General features: G+C 43.2%; 1 protein-coding gene across 1 annotated transcript in view; it reads right to left on the bottom strand.

Annotated features, from left to right (window-relative positions):
- Positions 1-12,107, bottom strand: part of ADAMTS6 (ADAM metallopeptidase with thrombospondin type 1 motif 6) — a 222,699-nt gene that overhangs the window by 2,442 nt on the left and 208,150 nt on the right. The window contains exon 23 of the mRNA XM_036279502.1: positions 11,932-12,088. Coding sequence (XP_036135395.1) covers positions 11,932-12,088 — 157 coding nt within the window. The remainder of the gene's footprint in view (positions 1-11,931; positions 12,089-12,107) is intronic.

The raw sequence follows: 12,107 nt of genomic DNA on the forward strand, positions 1-12,107 counted from the left end.
CGCCTAACAGGACGATGAGCGTCCCCACCCTGGAGGTGACGGAGGTGACGGCAGAGCCTGCGCTGTCACCAGGGCAGAGGAAGCCCTCAGCAGTGAGAACACCGAACTACTGTTCCTGTGCGCACGGTTAGCTACCATCTCTTGCTACCTGACCTGCTCAAGAAGAGGCAATACTTAGATTACTACTGAGAAACCCTGCCCTGTAGGCACAAGGCAGTTTGCAGACAAACCAAAGAAGACTATTTCCTGGGAATACAGACAACTTGTTTGGGAGATTCATTGCTCCATTTTCGGAAGAGTTGCTGGACCAGGAAAACGGAGATGAGTGAAGTACAAGCAACTTCACAGATTTTTTTTTTCTTTTAGATTTAGACTTTGAAATCTGATTCAATAATAGATAATAAATAATGAGTACAATAAAATATTCATAAATCGTTTTTCCCTCCAACTACTCCTCCGTCCACCCTTCAGGGCCTTGTAAATGTACGTGTCGGGCCTGTGGCTCCTCGGCTGGGTGCCGGGCATGGAGGGCGCTCCTGGGCCCCCTCGGCTGGGTGCCGGGCATGGAGGGCGCTCCTGGGCCCCCTCGGCTGGGTGCCGGGCATGGAGGGCGCTCCTGGGCCCCCTCGGCTGGGTGCCGGGCATGGAGGGCGCTCCTGGGCCCCCTCGGCTGGGTGCCGGGCATGGAGGGCGCTCCTGGGCCCCCTCGGCTGGGTGCCGGGCATGGAGGGCGCTCCTGGGCCCCCTCGGCTGGGTGCCGGGCATGGAGGGCGCTCCTGGGCCCCCTCGGCTGGGTGCCGGGCATGGAGGGCGCTCCTGGGCCCCCTCGGCTGGGTGCCGGGCATGGAGGGCGCTCCTGGGCCCCCTCGGCTGGGTGCCGGGCATGGAGGGCGCTCCTGGGCCCCCTCGGCTGGGTGCCGGGCATGGAGGGCGCTCCTGGGCATGCCCAGGCCGCAGCTGGGTTTCTCCTAGAGGCAGACTGGGGGTCGGCTGCCAGTTTCCTTCCCTGAACTTCCCAATACCTCTGTTAAGTTCGTTCCCAACAATTCATCCTGACGAACTTGATGGAAAGCAGCAGTCAGCGGGGCCCTGGGCGCAGGATAAGCTTGGGGAGGCAGGGCCTGCTCAGGGGTGCCCCAGCCCGGCCTGCACGCCCCGCCCCGCAGCTCAGCGAGGGGAGCAGCGAGCCCGGGGCTTCCTCTGTGTTTGCGGGCCTAGGGCAAGTCACCTCCCCTGTCCAAGCCGCAGTCCTTCCATCTGTGACATGGAGACAGTGAGACCTGCTCAGGGGATGCTGTGGGCTTCCATGAGGTGCCGCCTCTAAAGCAGAGGCCGCGGCACCGGCAGGGAGGAAGCGCGCGGTCTCCCTGGCTCCCGTAATGACTGCTGCTGCGCATCATTTCTCGGGGATCCACCTCAAAATGTACCGGGTCTGAGGAAGGGTTACACGCTGGCACACGTGAGCAAATGACCCGAGAGGTGTTAAACAGAGAGCAGGCACGTTATGAGGGAGGCCGGGGGGGAAGATCCAGGGTTGGGGACTGTCAACACTCAGAGGATGGTCCTTGATGAGAAGCTGAAATGGTGACTCCCCGGCTGTATAAGGACATTCAGCCTCAGTGGAGGGTAGGGGGTGCAAGGACCATCCTGTTGCCACGTTTTTGATTTTGCTTCCTAGGGACTGCCCAACTGGAAGAATCAGTCTTTGGACTGATGACAATCTATTCACCAAAGGGCAACTATTAAGTGGTCTTTTATTCTCTTAGACTTTAACGCCACAAGAACTTAATCTAGTAATAATAACATTAAAAATAATTTACCAAATGCCTCCTGTGTGCCAGGCACTACCTTAGTTGGCTTTACATATTAAATAGTTTGTCCTTTTAAATATATAAAACATCACTTGTACATAGATGGAGCTCAAAAGGGTTACAAAAGTCATGCAGAGTCACACAGCTGGTCGGTCTAAGAACTGGACAAGAACTCAGGTTTGTCCAACTCTGAAACCACTCTGTTTTGGCATCATTTTTAACATCTAAATGAAGGAAAGGTTTCTGCCTGTCAGTACTTCTGTATGCTTGGCTGATACCACTGATGATAAGTCAACCTTTGGGCACATTGTTAGGATTTGTTCTGCCACTTTAGAGAGGGTTCTAGGTCATAGGCATTCAGGATAGCCTGGATACTTTTCTTCAGCTATACCTTTATCTCTAACTTTTGTGAAATTACCTGAGTGAAAGGTGATTTTAGACACACTAAGAAGTTTTAAGGTCCCATTATTACAAAAAGCTAAATGTAATCTTTAAAATATTAGTGCCAGCCCTGGCCGGTTTGGCTCAGCAGTTAGAGTGTTGGCCTGTGGACCGGGTCTTGGGTTTGATTCCTGGTCAAAGGCGTGTGCCTGGTTTGCGGGTTTGATCTCCGCCCTGGTTGGGGTTGTGTAGGAGGCAACCAATTGATGTGTCTCTCTCACATCGATGTTTCTGTCTCTCTCTCTCCCCCACCCTCCTTTCCACTCTATCTAAAAATTAGTAGGAAAATATCCTCAGGTGAGGATTGACAAAACAAAAAATATATATATTAGTACCAGTTTTAAATTATACGGGTGCGTTGCCCATCTGCCACTTTCCTAGCTAAGTTCACGAGGTCTGACTTGTTGAGCACTTGGAATGACTCACTGACATTTGCTGATGTATTGAGAGGCCTTAATTATAAAACTTATCATTCACAAGTGTGCCTCTTCCTCAAAGCCCATTGAAAATATGAAGTAGTCTTTTTACTCCTACCCTTGAGCCAAAACACACCTTGCACTGATGATAAAACCATTCTGGAAGAGTTGTGCATAACTTAAATCACATTTTCCCACTGAAGTCAAAACAATAACAGAAAAGTTCTGTTTTAATTTCTAAATGATCTTCATTGGCATTGATTTCTAGCTAATATCTAAACTATCTAAAAAGTAAAAGTTTCTCTACACCCAAGTAATACATAATCTGAAATAAACAATTAATTATACTTGGAGATCTATTCAAAAGAATCCTTTAGTATAGCTAGAATCTCTTGTGATATAGTCTCTCTGTAATTGATGTATTTTGAAGATTTGGTCTTTGCTATCATATTTTCTTCATACAGGCACACTTATGTCTACTGCTTTCTAAGTGGTGGAATCTGAGCCAGGAAGGTCAAGGATTTTAAGAGGAAGGAACCCGATTTTCTCTTCTGCTATATCATCATGTACAGATAAGCACTCTCCTGTTTTCCTGTGAGGCCATTGGAAGGTGAGAGATGCTTACTAGGTGGTTTTTAGGAAATATTTTGCTGATCTAACTAGTCTTCCCTCCGCTTTTTTTTTTTTTTTTTTTTTTAATGTAACCACACCCCCTATCCAAAAATAAAGTTTCACTTTATCCAAGGCCAGAGACTTCTGGTGGGAATGATAATTTAAGGAGTATCCCTAAATTCTTCTCAGCGAGGCTTGGGAACACAGCCAGGGCTAAAAGCCAGGCACTGGGCCCTGCAATGTAAACTAGACCCCTTCCTAGACTCTCCAGTAAATTGCCAGGTATGCTGGAGCGGGTCACGCTGGGAGCCTGGGTTTGGTAGAGTCGAATGATAAACATTAGACAACCTGTTTCACAGGCAACACATGACTCTACTTATCAATGATGTTTCAGTGCATTTTTCCTCCAGGTGCTTTACATTAATCTTTCAAAACCCAGACCTAAAAGACATGGTTTCAAAATACTCATACTGAACAGAGGCTCATGGATTTAGGATGCTGCTGGATTCAGATTCATTGTGACTGTGATGGCTTGGCTTGGTCCAAGGAGTACAAGGGCAACTCCCAAAACGCAGTGCTCTTGATTTAATTCATAAAACATTACAAAGCCTGTCTAAATTGTATCTTGGAGTGAGCTGGGATACACAGGGACATACCCTTCCATGACTCGGTTGGACCATTCAGCATCTTTCTTTGAAGAATGTGTGCCCTCTGTGCCTATAAGCTCTTTATGATATTCAGAGGAAGAGTAGAGAGTTATGACTTAAGCAACTAGGAGTCTACCTTTTGGGTTACAATAATACAACCAGCCACTCCTCTGTCAAACTGCCCGCGGAGATGTGCAGCCTGGTGAGAAGGGTAATAGCAAAGGCCGGGCAGGGTCATGTGTGGTACGGCCCGGGGATGTGAACTCAGCATACTTTTCCTAATACAATTGTACTTGGGTCCTGGATATTTTACATATTGAGATTGGAAAAGAATGAAATAAGTTTTGCTTGAGAACTTGATACTATTCATTGCGATGGGAACAGTACACTAACTTTGACCCTCAAAGCAGGTGATATCAACTACGGCACTTCACTCTGATTCCAGCCTACAGACCACACCTCGCCTCTTCCTCCTGACTCTCTCGGCTTCTCACCCAGTCTCATTCCCTGGGTGCCACCTGCGGTCAACCTGGAGGTGACAGCATCCCAGCACATAGCAGACATCCAGGAATGTGAACCCGAATGCTAAGGGGGATGATGAGCTCTTAAAAATGACAAAGGAAAAAAACAAAACAAGGTCTTATTTCCCTCCTTGAAATAGAATCTTCACTTTCACCCTTCTTCACTAATTTTAATATATCGGATGCCATTTAAAAACCCACATTCAGTAGCTGTTTTGTTCGAGGGATTTTATGAGATTTCTGGAGCTTCCCAGGCTTTCTCAGTCATTTACTTAGGGAGACTGAGACCCACCAAAGCCACCGCTAGACAGCGGGGCTGGTAAACCCAACCACACCTTTCCCGGTTGGTTACCAGCTCATGGCACTCCATGAATCATTACCTGGCAGCAATAAATACTAGATGACAGAGGGCCTTGTGCTCCTGAGAAGCTGAAAGGACCCATCATATAAACTACAAGGAAACCTGAAACTGCATGAAGGTAAATAAAATGGCATTTGGGATAGAATTTCAGGTGAGCTTCAGTAGGCTAGACCCAGCTGCCAGATGTACTTTAAAAAATTACTCTGAGTAGTATTTCAAACGCAGTGATACCCAGCATGTCTATAACTCACTCTCAGCAGCACTGCGGTGCTACCCTCGTCAGGGGCAGTCTGTCAAGATCAAGCCTATAACGCTTTAACTCTTAGCTGAAGGCTTTCAGAAACAGAAAACTAAAGCAGATGTGGAACATGGCCGATTTTATCTCCCTTCCTCCTCCTCCTATTTCCTTCCCACTATTTGCTTTTGATTTTGTGATGCTCCACTTCGGAATTTCTTTCTTCTACTGTCCTTGGTGGCCTATCCTCCCTCCATTTCTTCAACCTCTCTCCACTCTTTCTTTTTCTTTTTTTTAATTGAATATATTGGGGTGATACTGGTTAATAAAATTACAAAGGTTTCTAGTACACAGTTCCACAATACATCACCTGTACACTGCATTGTGTGTTGTTTACCCCAAGTCAAGTCTCCTTCCATCACCATTTATGTCCCCCTTTACCCTCTCTACGTCCCCCAACCCTCCTTCCCTCTGGCAATCACCGTACCGTTGTCTGTGTCCATGAGTCTTTCTTTTTTCTTTGCTTAATCCTTTCACGCTTCTCACCCAGCCCCCAACTCCCTCCCCTCCAATGCCATTATTTTATGATGACCTTTGGGGACTAATATACTTAATTTCCATGATTAACAGTATCATGATTAATGATTACATTTGAAACTTTGGAGTCATACTGAACACCTCCATAACCTCATCCCCATGTCTAATTGTACATCAGGTGCTTTTTATTCTCCTTTCCATTTCATTTTCCTTATCCTCAATTTGTTACCCTCCTTTTGATCCCTACTGTATCTGCCGTAGTTCCAGACCTCGTCATCTCAAGCCTGGACTCTCATACAACTTTCTAACCCTTCTCCCACACAGCTGCCCTCGCTCTGCCCCTCGGCACTCCTGCCATCCTAAGCACATCACTCCCCAATTTCCTTCACTTGGTCCTAGAACTCATAGAGTCCTAACTTTCTTCCACTGTATACAGGACCCTCCAAAACTAAATCAATCTCTCTCTCTCTCCCCCTGTAGCTTCATTTCTACTGCCTGCTCCTTGGCCAACCCATGGCAGCCATGCTGAACCACCTCCATACCACCATGCAACCACCCTCTCCTCTGACAGCTGTCAGTCTGTTCTCTATCTATGAGTCTGTTTTCATCTGCTTGTTAGTTTACTCGTTCATTAGATACCACATATAAGTGAAATTATATGGTACTTGTCTTTCTCTAACTCCTTATCAAACTTAATGCTCTCCAATTCTATTCATGCCATCTCAAAGGGTAAGATTTCCTTTTTTATTTCATTGTATATTCACTTGACTGTTGATGGGCACTTGGGTGGCATCTACCTCTTGGCTATTGTAAATAATGCTGCAATTAACGTAGGAGCACATATATTCCTTTTAATTGGTGTTCTGGGTTTCTTCAGATATATTCCCAGAAGTGGAGTCACTGGGTCATAAGGCAGTTTCCACTGCTTTCCACAGTGGCTGCACCAGTCTGCATTCCCACCAACAGTGCACAAGGGTTCCCCTTTCTCCACATCCTCAGCAACACTCGTTGTTTGTTGATTTATTGATGCTAGTCATTCTGACAACTGTAAAGTGACATCTCTTTGTGGTTTTAACTTGCATTTCTCTGATGATTAGTGACAGTAAGCACCTTTTCATATGTCTATTGGCCATCTGCATGTCCTCTTTGGAGAAATGTCTATTTAAGTCCTTTGCCCGTTTTTATTTGGATTGTTTGATTTTTTGGTGTTGAGGTTTTTTGTTTTGTTTTGTTTTGTTTTTATTCCTCACTTAAGGATATTTTTCTATTTATCATTAGATAGAGTGGGAGGGAGGGAGAGACAGAGAGAAACATTGATGTGATAGAGCCACCTCGACTGGTTGCCTCCTGCACTACCCAATCAGGGCTGGGGACTGAACTGCAACCAAGGTACGTGCCCTTGAATGGAACTGAACCTGAGACCCTTTGGTCTGCGGGCCAATGCTCTAACCACTGAACAAACTGGCCAGGGTGCCATTTTATTCTTTTAACTATGTTCCTCTGTTTTTTTCCCCTTCCCTTCCCTTCCCTTCCCTTCCCTTCCCTTCCCTTCCCTTCCCTTCCCTTCCCTTCCCTTCCCTTCCCTTCCCTTCCCTTCCCTTCCCTTCCCTTCCCTTCCCTCCTTCCCTCCCTCCCTCTCTCTCTTTTTCCTTCCCTTTTCCTTTTCTTCCCTCTCTCTCCTTCCTTCCTTCCTTCCTTCCTTCCTTCCTTCCTTCCTTCCTTCCTTCCTTCCTTCCTTCCTTCCTTCCTTCCTTCCTTAAAAAGGCCCTTTAACATTTCTTGTAATACTGGTTTGGTGGTAACAAACTCCTTTAGCTTTTGCTTATCTGGGAAGCTCTTTATTTCTCCTTCCACTTTAAATAATAGCCTTTCTGGGTAAAGTAGTCTTAGTTGTAAGTCCTTGTTTTTCATCACTTTGAATATTTCATGCCAATCCCTTCTGGTCTAAAAATGTTTCTGTTGAGAAATCAGCTGACATTTTTATGGGAGCTTTATTGTAGATAATTATCTTTTTCTTGTTGCCTTTAAGATTATCTCTTTGCCTTTAACCTTTGCCATTTTAATTATGATGTGTCTTGGTGTGGGCGTCTTTGGATCTATCATGTGTGGGACTCCATGCTTCCTGGACTTGTGTGTCTTTTTCCTTTACCAGGTTAGAAAAGTTTTGGTTTTATTTATTCAAATAGGTTCTTGATCCCTTGTTGTCTCTTTTCTATTTCTGGTACCCCTGTGATGTGCATATTGCTATGCTTCATGTTGTCCCCAAAGTTCTCTAAACTATCCTCATTTTTAAAAATTCTGGTTTCTTTTTGTTGCACTGACTGGGTGTTTTACCTATTTGTCTTCCAAATCATTGATTTGATCCTCTTCATCCAACCTACTGTTTATTCCTTCCAGTGTGTTCTTCATTTCAGATATTGTATTCATTTATTACTAGTTCTTTTTTTATGGTTTCTATGTCCCTTTTCATGCTATTTTAGTTCTCACTAAGTACCTTGTAGTTCTCACTAAGTTCCTTGAGCATCCTTATAACCATTTTTCTGAACTTTATATCTGATAAGTTTCTTGCCTTAATTTTATTTAGCTCTTTTACTGGAGATTTCTCCTGTTTTTTCATTTGGGGCATGTTTCTTTGAGTGCCCATTTTGGCTGATTCTTTGTGTTTGTTTCTATGTATTAGGTAAACCTGCTCTGACTCCCAGTCCTGGTAGGATGGCCTTATGTAGGAGGTGTCTTGTAGAACCCATTGGTGCAGTCTCCTTGATCACCTGAGCTGGGTGCCCTTAGAATAACCTTTGTGGTTTATGTGGGCCCTCCTGCTGAAAATGAATCTTGATTGCTATTGGCCTATTTATGCATGGGATTGACCCTCAGGCTGGCTGACTGTGAGGCTCAACCCCGACCACAATGCGAGGCATTGTGGGGAGGTACCGGTCAGGCTTTGGGAAAGGTGTGGGGTGTGACCCCCCACCCCAGAGCTACACAACTCAGTCTGTCCTTCATTTTGCTCATCCCTCAGCAAGGCAGAGCCACCAGGAGTCAGGAAGATGGGGCCACTGAGAGCCCATAAGTTGGGGCTAGTGGATCTCCCATGAGGGGGAAGCATCAGTCAGATTCATAGGAAAATTAGGGGAATGGTCCTTGCCCCAAAGCCACACCGCTCAGTCACTGAGACCTGCTGAGTCTGCAAAGTCTCCTAGATCCCAGCTCAGGCAGCTGACTCCTCAGTAGGGCATGAGCTCCACAGAGTGGGGTGAGAGGGAGTCCCGAGGGTGGGGCTATTACTTTCCCCCAGGCTGATGTCATATGAAAGGGAGTGGTCCACCCAAGAAAGATGGCATCTGTGGTATGGCAGAATTACTCAACATAGCAGAAAGGTGGTATTTTAGATCCCAGGAGATCTCCCTTACTCCTACCCTGTCTTACTTGAGGTAGAGCTGAACCAGTTTCTCAGTAGCCTATAAGAGGCGAGGAAACCAAATTCTACTGGGGAACAGGGGGTCCTCCCCTACCCTCCTGTATCAACCAGAACTGCTCCTTCCCAGCCTACTGGACTTTCTTCCCAACCTTCCCTTGAGAGGTATTTTTCTCTCCTTGACCTGATTCCTAGAAACCACATCAGGTCACTTTCCCATTACTTTCATGTAAGAGCTTCTTCTCTTTGGAAATCCATGTTATCTGCCCATTTTTATCTCTATGAATGACAATTTATAATTAAACTCAACTGTTTCACCCATGCTTCCTAGGGTACACACTGGGTTTTCCAACTACACATATGGCTGGCTCACAGACCACTTAGTCTATGAAGCTTGACCAAATAAACTCATTGGTCCTTTATTCAAGCTTTCTTACCACTGTGTAAACCTCTACATAACACATTCCACCACCACTACCCTTTTTTCCAATCTTCTCTGTAAGACTATGAACTTATAAATGTATTTTAATTTTCAATAATGAATGACAGAGGCAAGTCACAGCAAGCATTCAATAATTCGTTGCTGTTAAAATATATTCAATATATGCTATTGGAATTCTAAAGAGATCACAAAACAAGCTATAACAGACATATAGTTTGTACTTTAATTCTAGTTTTGTAAAAAAAAAAAAAAAAAAAAAGAGTGATCCTCTTTTAAGTGAGTCAATAGCTCTAGAGGAATAATAATTATAATATTAGTCATACTTTGTAGGATTAATAATTTCCTAAAAGTTTCCTCCTTTACCAAAAAGGCTAAAAATAGTGCCTTAACTGCTTATTTCAGGTTAATACAATAAAAGGTTATTTGGCCAGGCAGATTAAATGACTATGAGATGTTTCTCTAAATAATCTGAGCAACATCACATTAACATCTATCCATTTTAAGAAAATTTCTGTAAGGCAGAAATAAGTAAAGTTACAAATGATATTCTGCCCACTCTAAAAACAGCATTTCATCTTCAGCTGCAAAGCTTGTGTATAATAATTACTTATTATAGAGAAGCTTTTGGAGAAATTACTAAAACAGCTGAAAAGGAAATGCTAAACATAACCTCAACATACATTATTGTGGGCATGTTAAAAGCCAGTTCTTTCAGCAGTGATTAAACTTAATCTGTTAAATTGGGCTGATGGTAATGCCACAAGTATCTCTGCTTCATCACCAGAAACTCTGTCTTCATGTTAAAATACCCAGTTTTAAAGAGTGAAATACAAATAGCATATAAATGTAGTTGAAACTGATATACCCTTGGGCTCTGACAAATTTGGGTTCCAATCCTGATTCTCCTACTTCTGAGTCTTGTAATTTGGGCAAGTCACTATCTCTGTCTGTCCCTCAGTTTCCCCATCAGTAATACCAACTCTCAGAAGACTATTGTCATGATTATAACACACACACACACACACACACACACACACACACACACGTATTTATGTGTATGAGGTATATAAGATGAATAATAAATACAAAGGGCCTAACATAATTCCCAACATAAACTAATTTAATATGATAGTTATATCCTCTCTTCCACCTTAACCTTCTATCTTCCAACTCTGTTAGAAAACAGATTCCCAAACTCATGTGACTGCTAGCTAATAATTTACAATGGATAGAAGTTATTTACCAAAAAAAAAAAAAGTTACTTGCTGGAGTTCTATAAAATGGAGATATTTTTATTTAGGTCACTTAGAGCCAGATCTTTTGCAAATTAACAGTGTGGTTTTGAACTAATGTCGGCTATATTTCTTTGAAAGAGTAAGTTACACAAGAGATTCTGATATAAAAACCAGACCATTTATAAAGATACATTTCTGCATCCTATTTTGCAAGATGGTTGGCCTTCTTCCTAAAATCAAATTCCTACGCAAACATTAAAAATAGGATTTAAAGAAAATCCTTCAAACTGGATAAAACTGGTGAAAAGGAATATCTCTCTTTAACAGGTTTATGAGAATATCATTTTCATTTGAAACATATTAATGACTATATTTAGGATAGTTATTTATTTCTATTTTATTTTGTGGTGTTTTTTTTAAGCAGAGCCCTAGAGCTGGATCCCAACATAATTTAAATTTGTGGCTTCAGATGTTCTTGTGTATGTATTTGATCATGCCTCTATTATCACATAGAAGGCAATTCGACCTTTCTGACTATGCCATATGTGTCTCTCTACACCCCATAGTTTCTGTTATTGTGCCTTGTACATAGTAACATTCAGGAAATTTCAAATTAATATCTAACTGAATAAATAAAGTACATTTATTTAAAGACAGAATAAGATTTAGGATTTGGGTGGTTATCTGTTGTTGATAAAGAGATTTCACGATATGTAACGGAGAGAAATTTCAGAGTCTAAAGACCTTTATCTTCCTGTATAAACTGCTATATACTTTTCTACTTTTCTACAATGAGAAAATTAGCATTTGAAACATAAGTAGTTTCAAACATATACTTTTGTTATACATATAATAAGCATGAATTTTATCTTCATGATGGTAGAGATCCATAGCTATATCCAAAAAGAAAGACAAATTTTCACTGTTAAGTATGGTTCACTAGAAATCATCTCTCTATTTCTAGCACGTGTCAAACATAGAATGTTAGGTTGGATGTGACCTTAGAGATTATCCAGTCCACTCTCTCATTGTATAGATTAGTAAACTTAACTCCAGAAAGGTTAGCTGACTTACCGAGACCATACAGTCAGGGGAAGAGTCAGGAAAAAACTTGGGCTTTCTGATTACATATCCAGTACATACGCAGCTTTCACAAATGCACTATACAAACAGTGGTTTTATGGGGCTCTTCAAACACTGGGAACCAGTACAGATGAGTCACTAGAGACCACAGGCCTCTTCTCTTTGGAACACTTACCTTCAGTACTGGAAATGGGGGTACTGTCACATTTGCTTTCACACTGCTGCATGGACGGAGGTCGAACGGTCTCTGGACAGTCACTGGATGCCTGTCCAGTGTAGGAGAGACACTGCACGGTCCGCATTTGCTGTCCAAGGCCACACTGAGCAGAACACTAAACCCAAAGACAGAGA

Source organism: Molossus molossus, unplaced genomic scaffold (genome assembly GCF_014108415.1).
Source record: "Molossus molossus isolate mMolMol1 unplaced genomic scaffold, mMolMol1.p scaffold_m16_p_3, whole genome shotgun sequence".
NCBI classification, from domain to species: domain Eukaryota; kingdom Metazoa; phylum Chordata; class Mammalia; order Chiroptera; family Molossidae; genus Molossus; species Molossus molossus.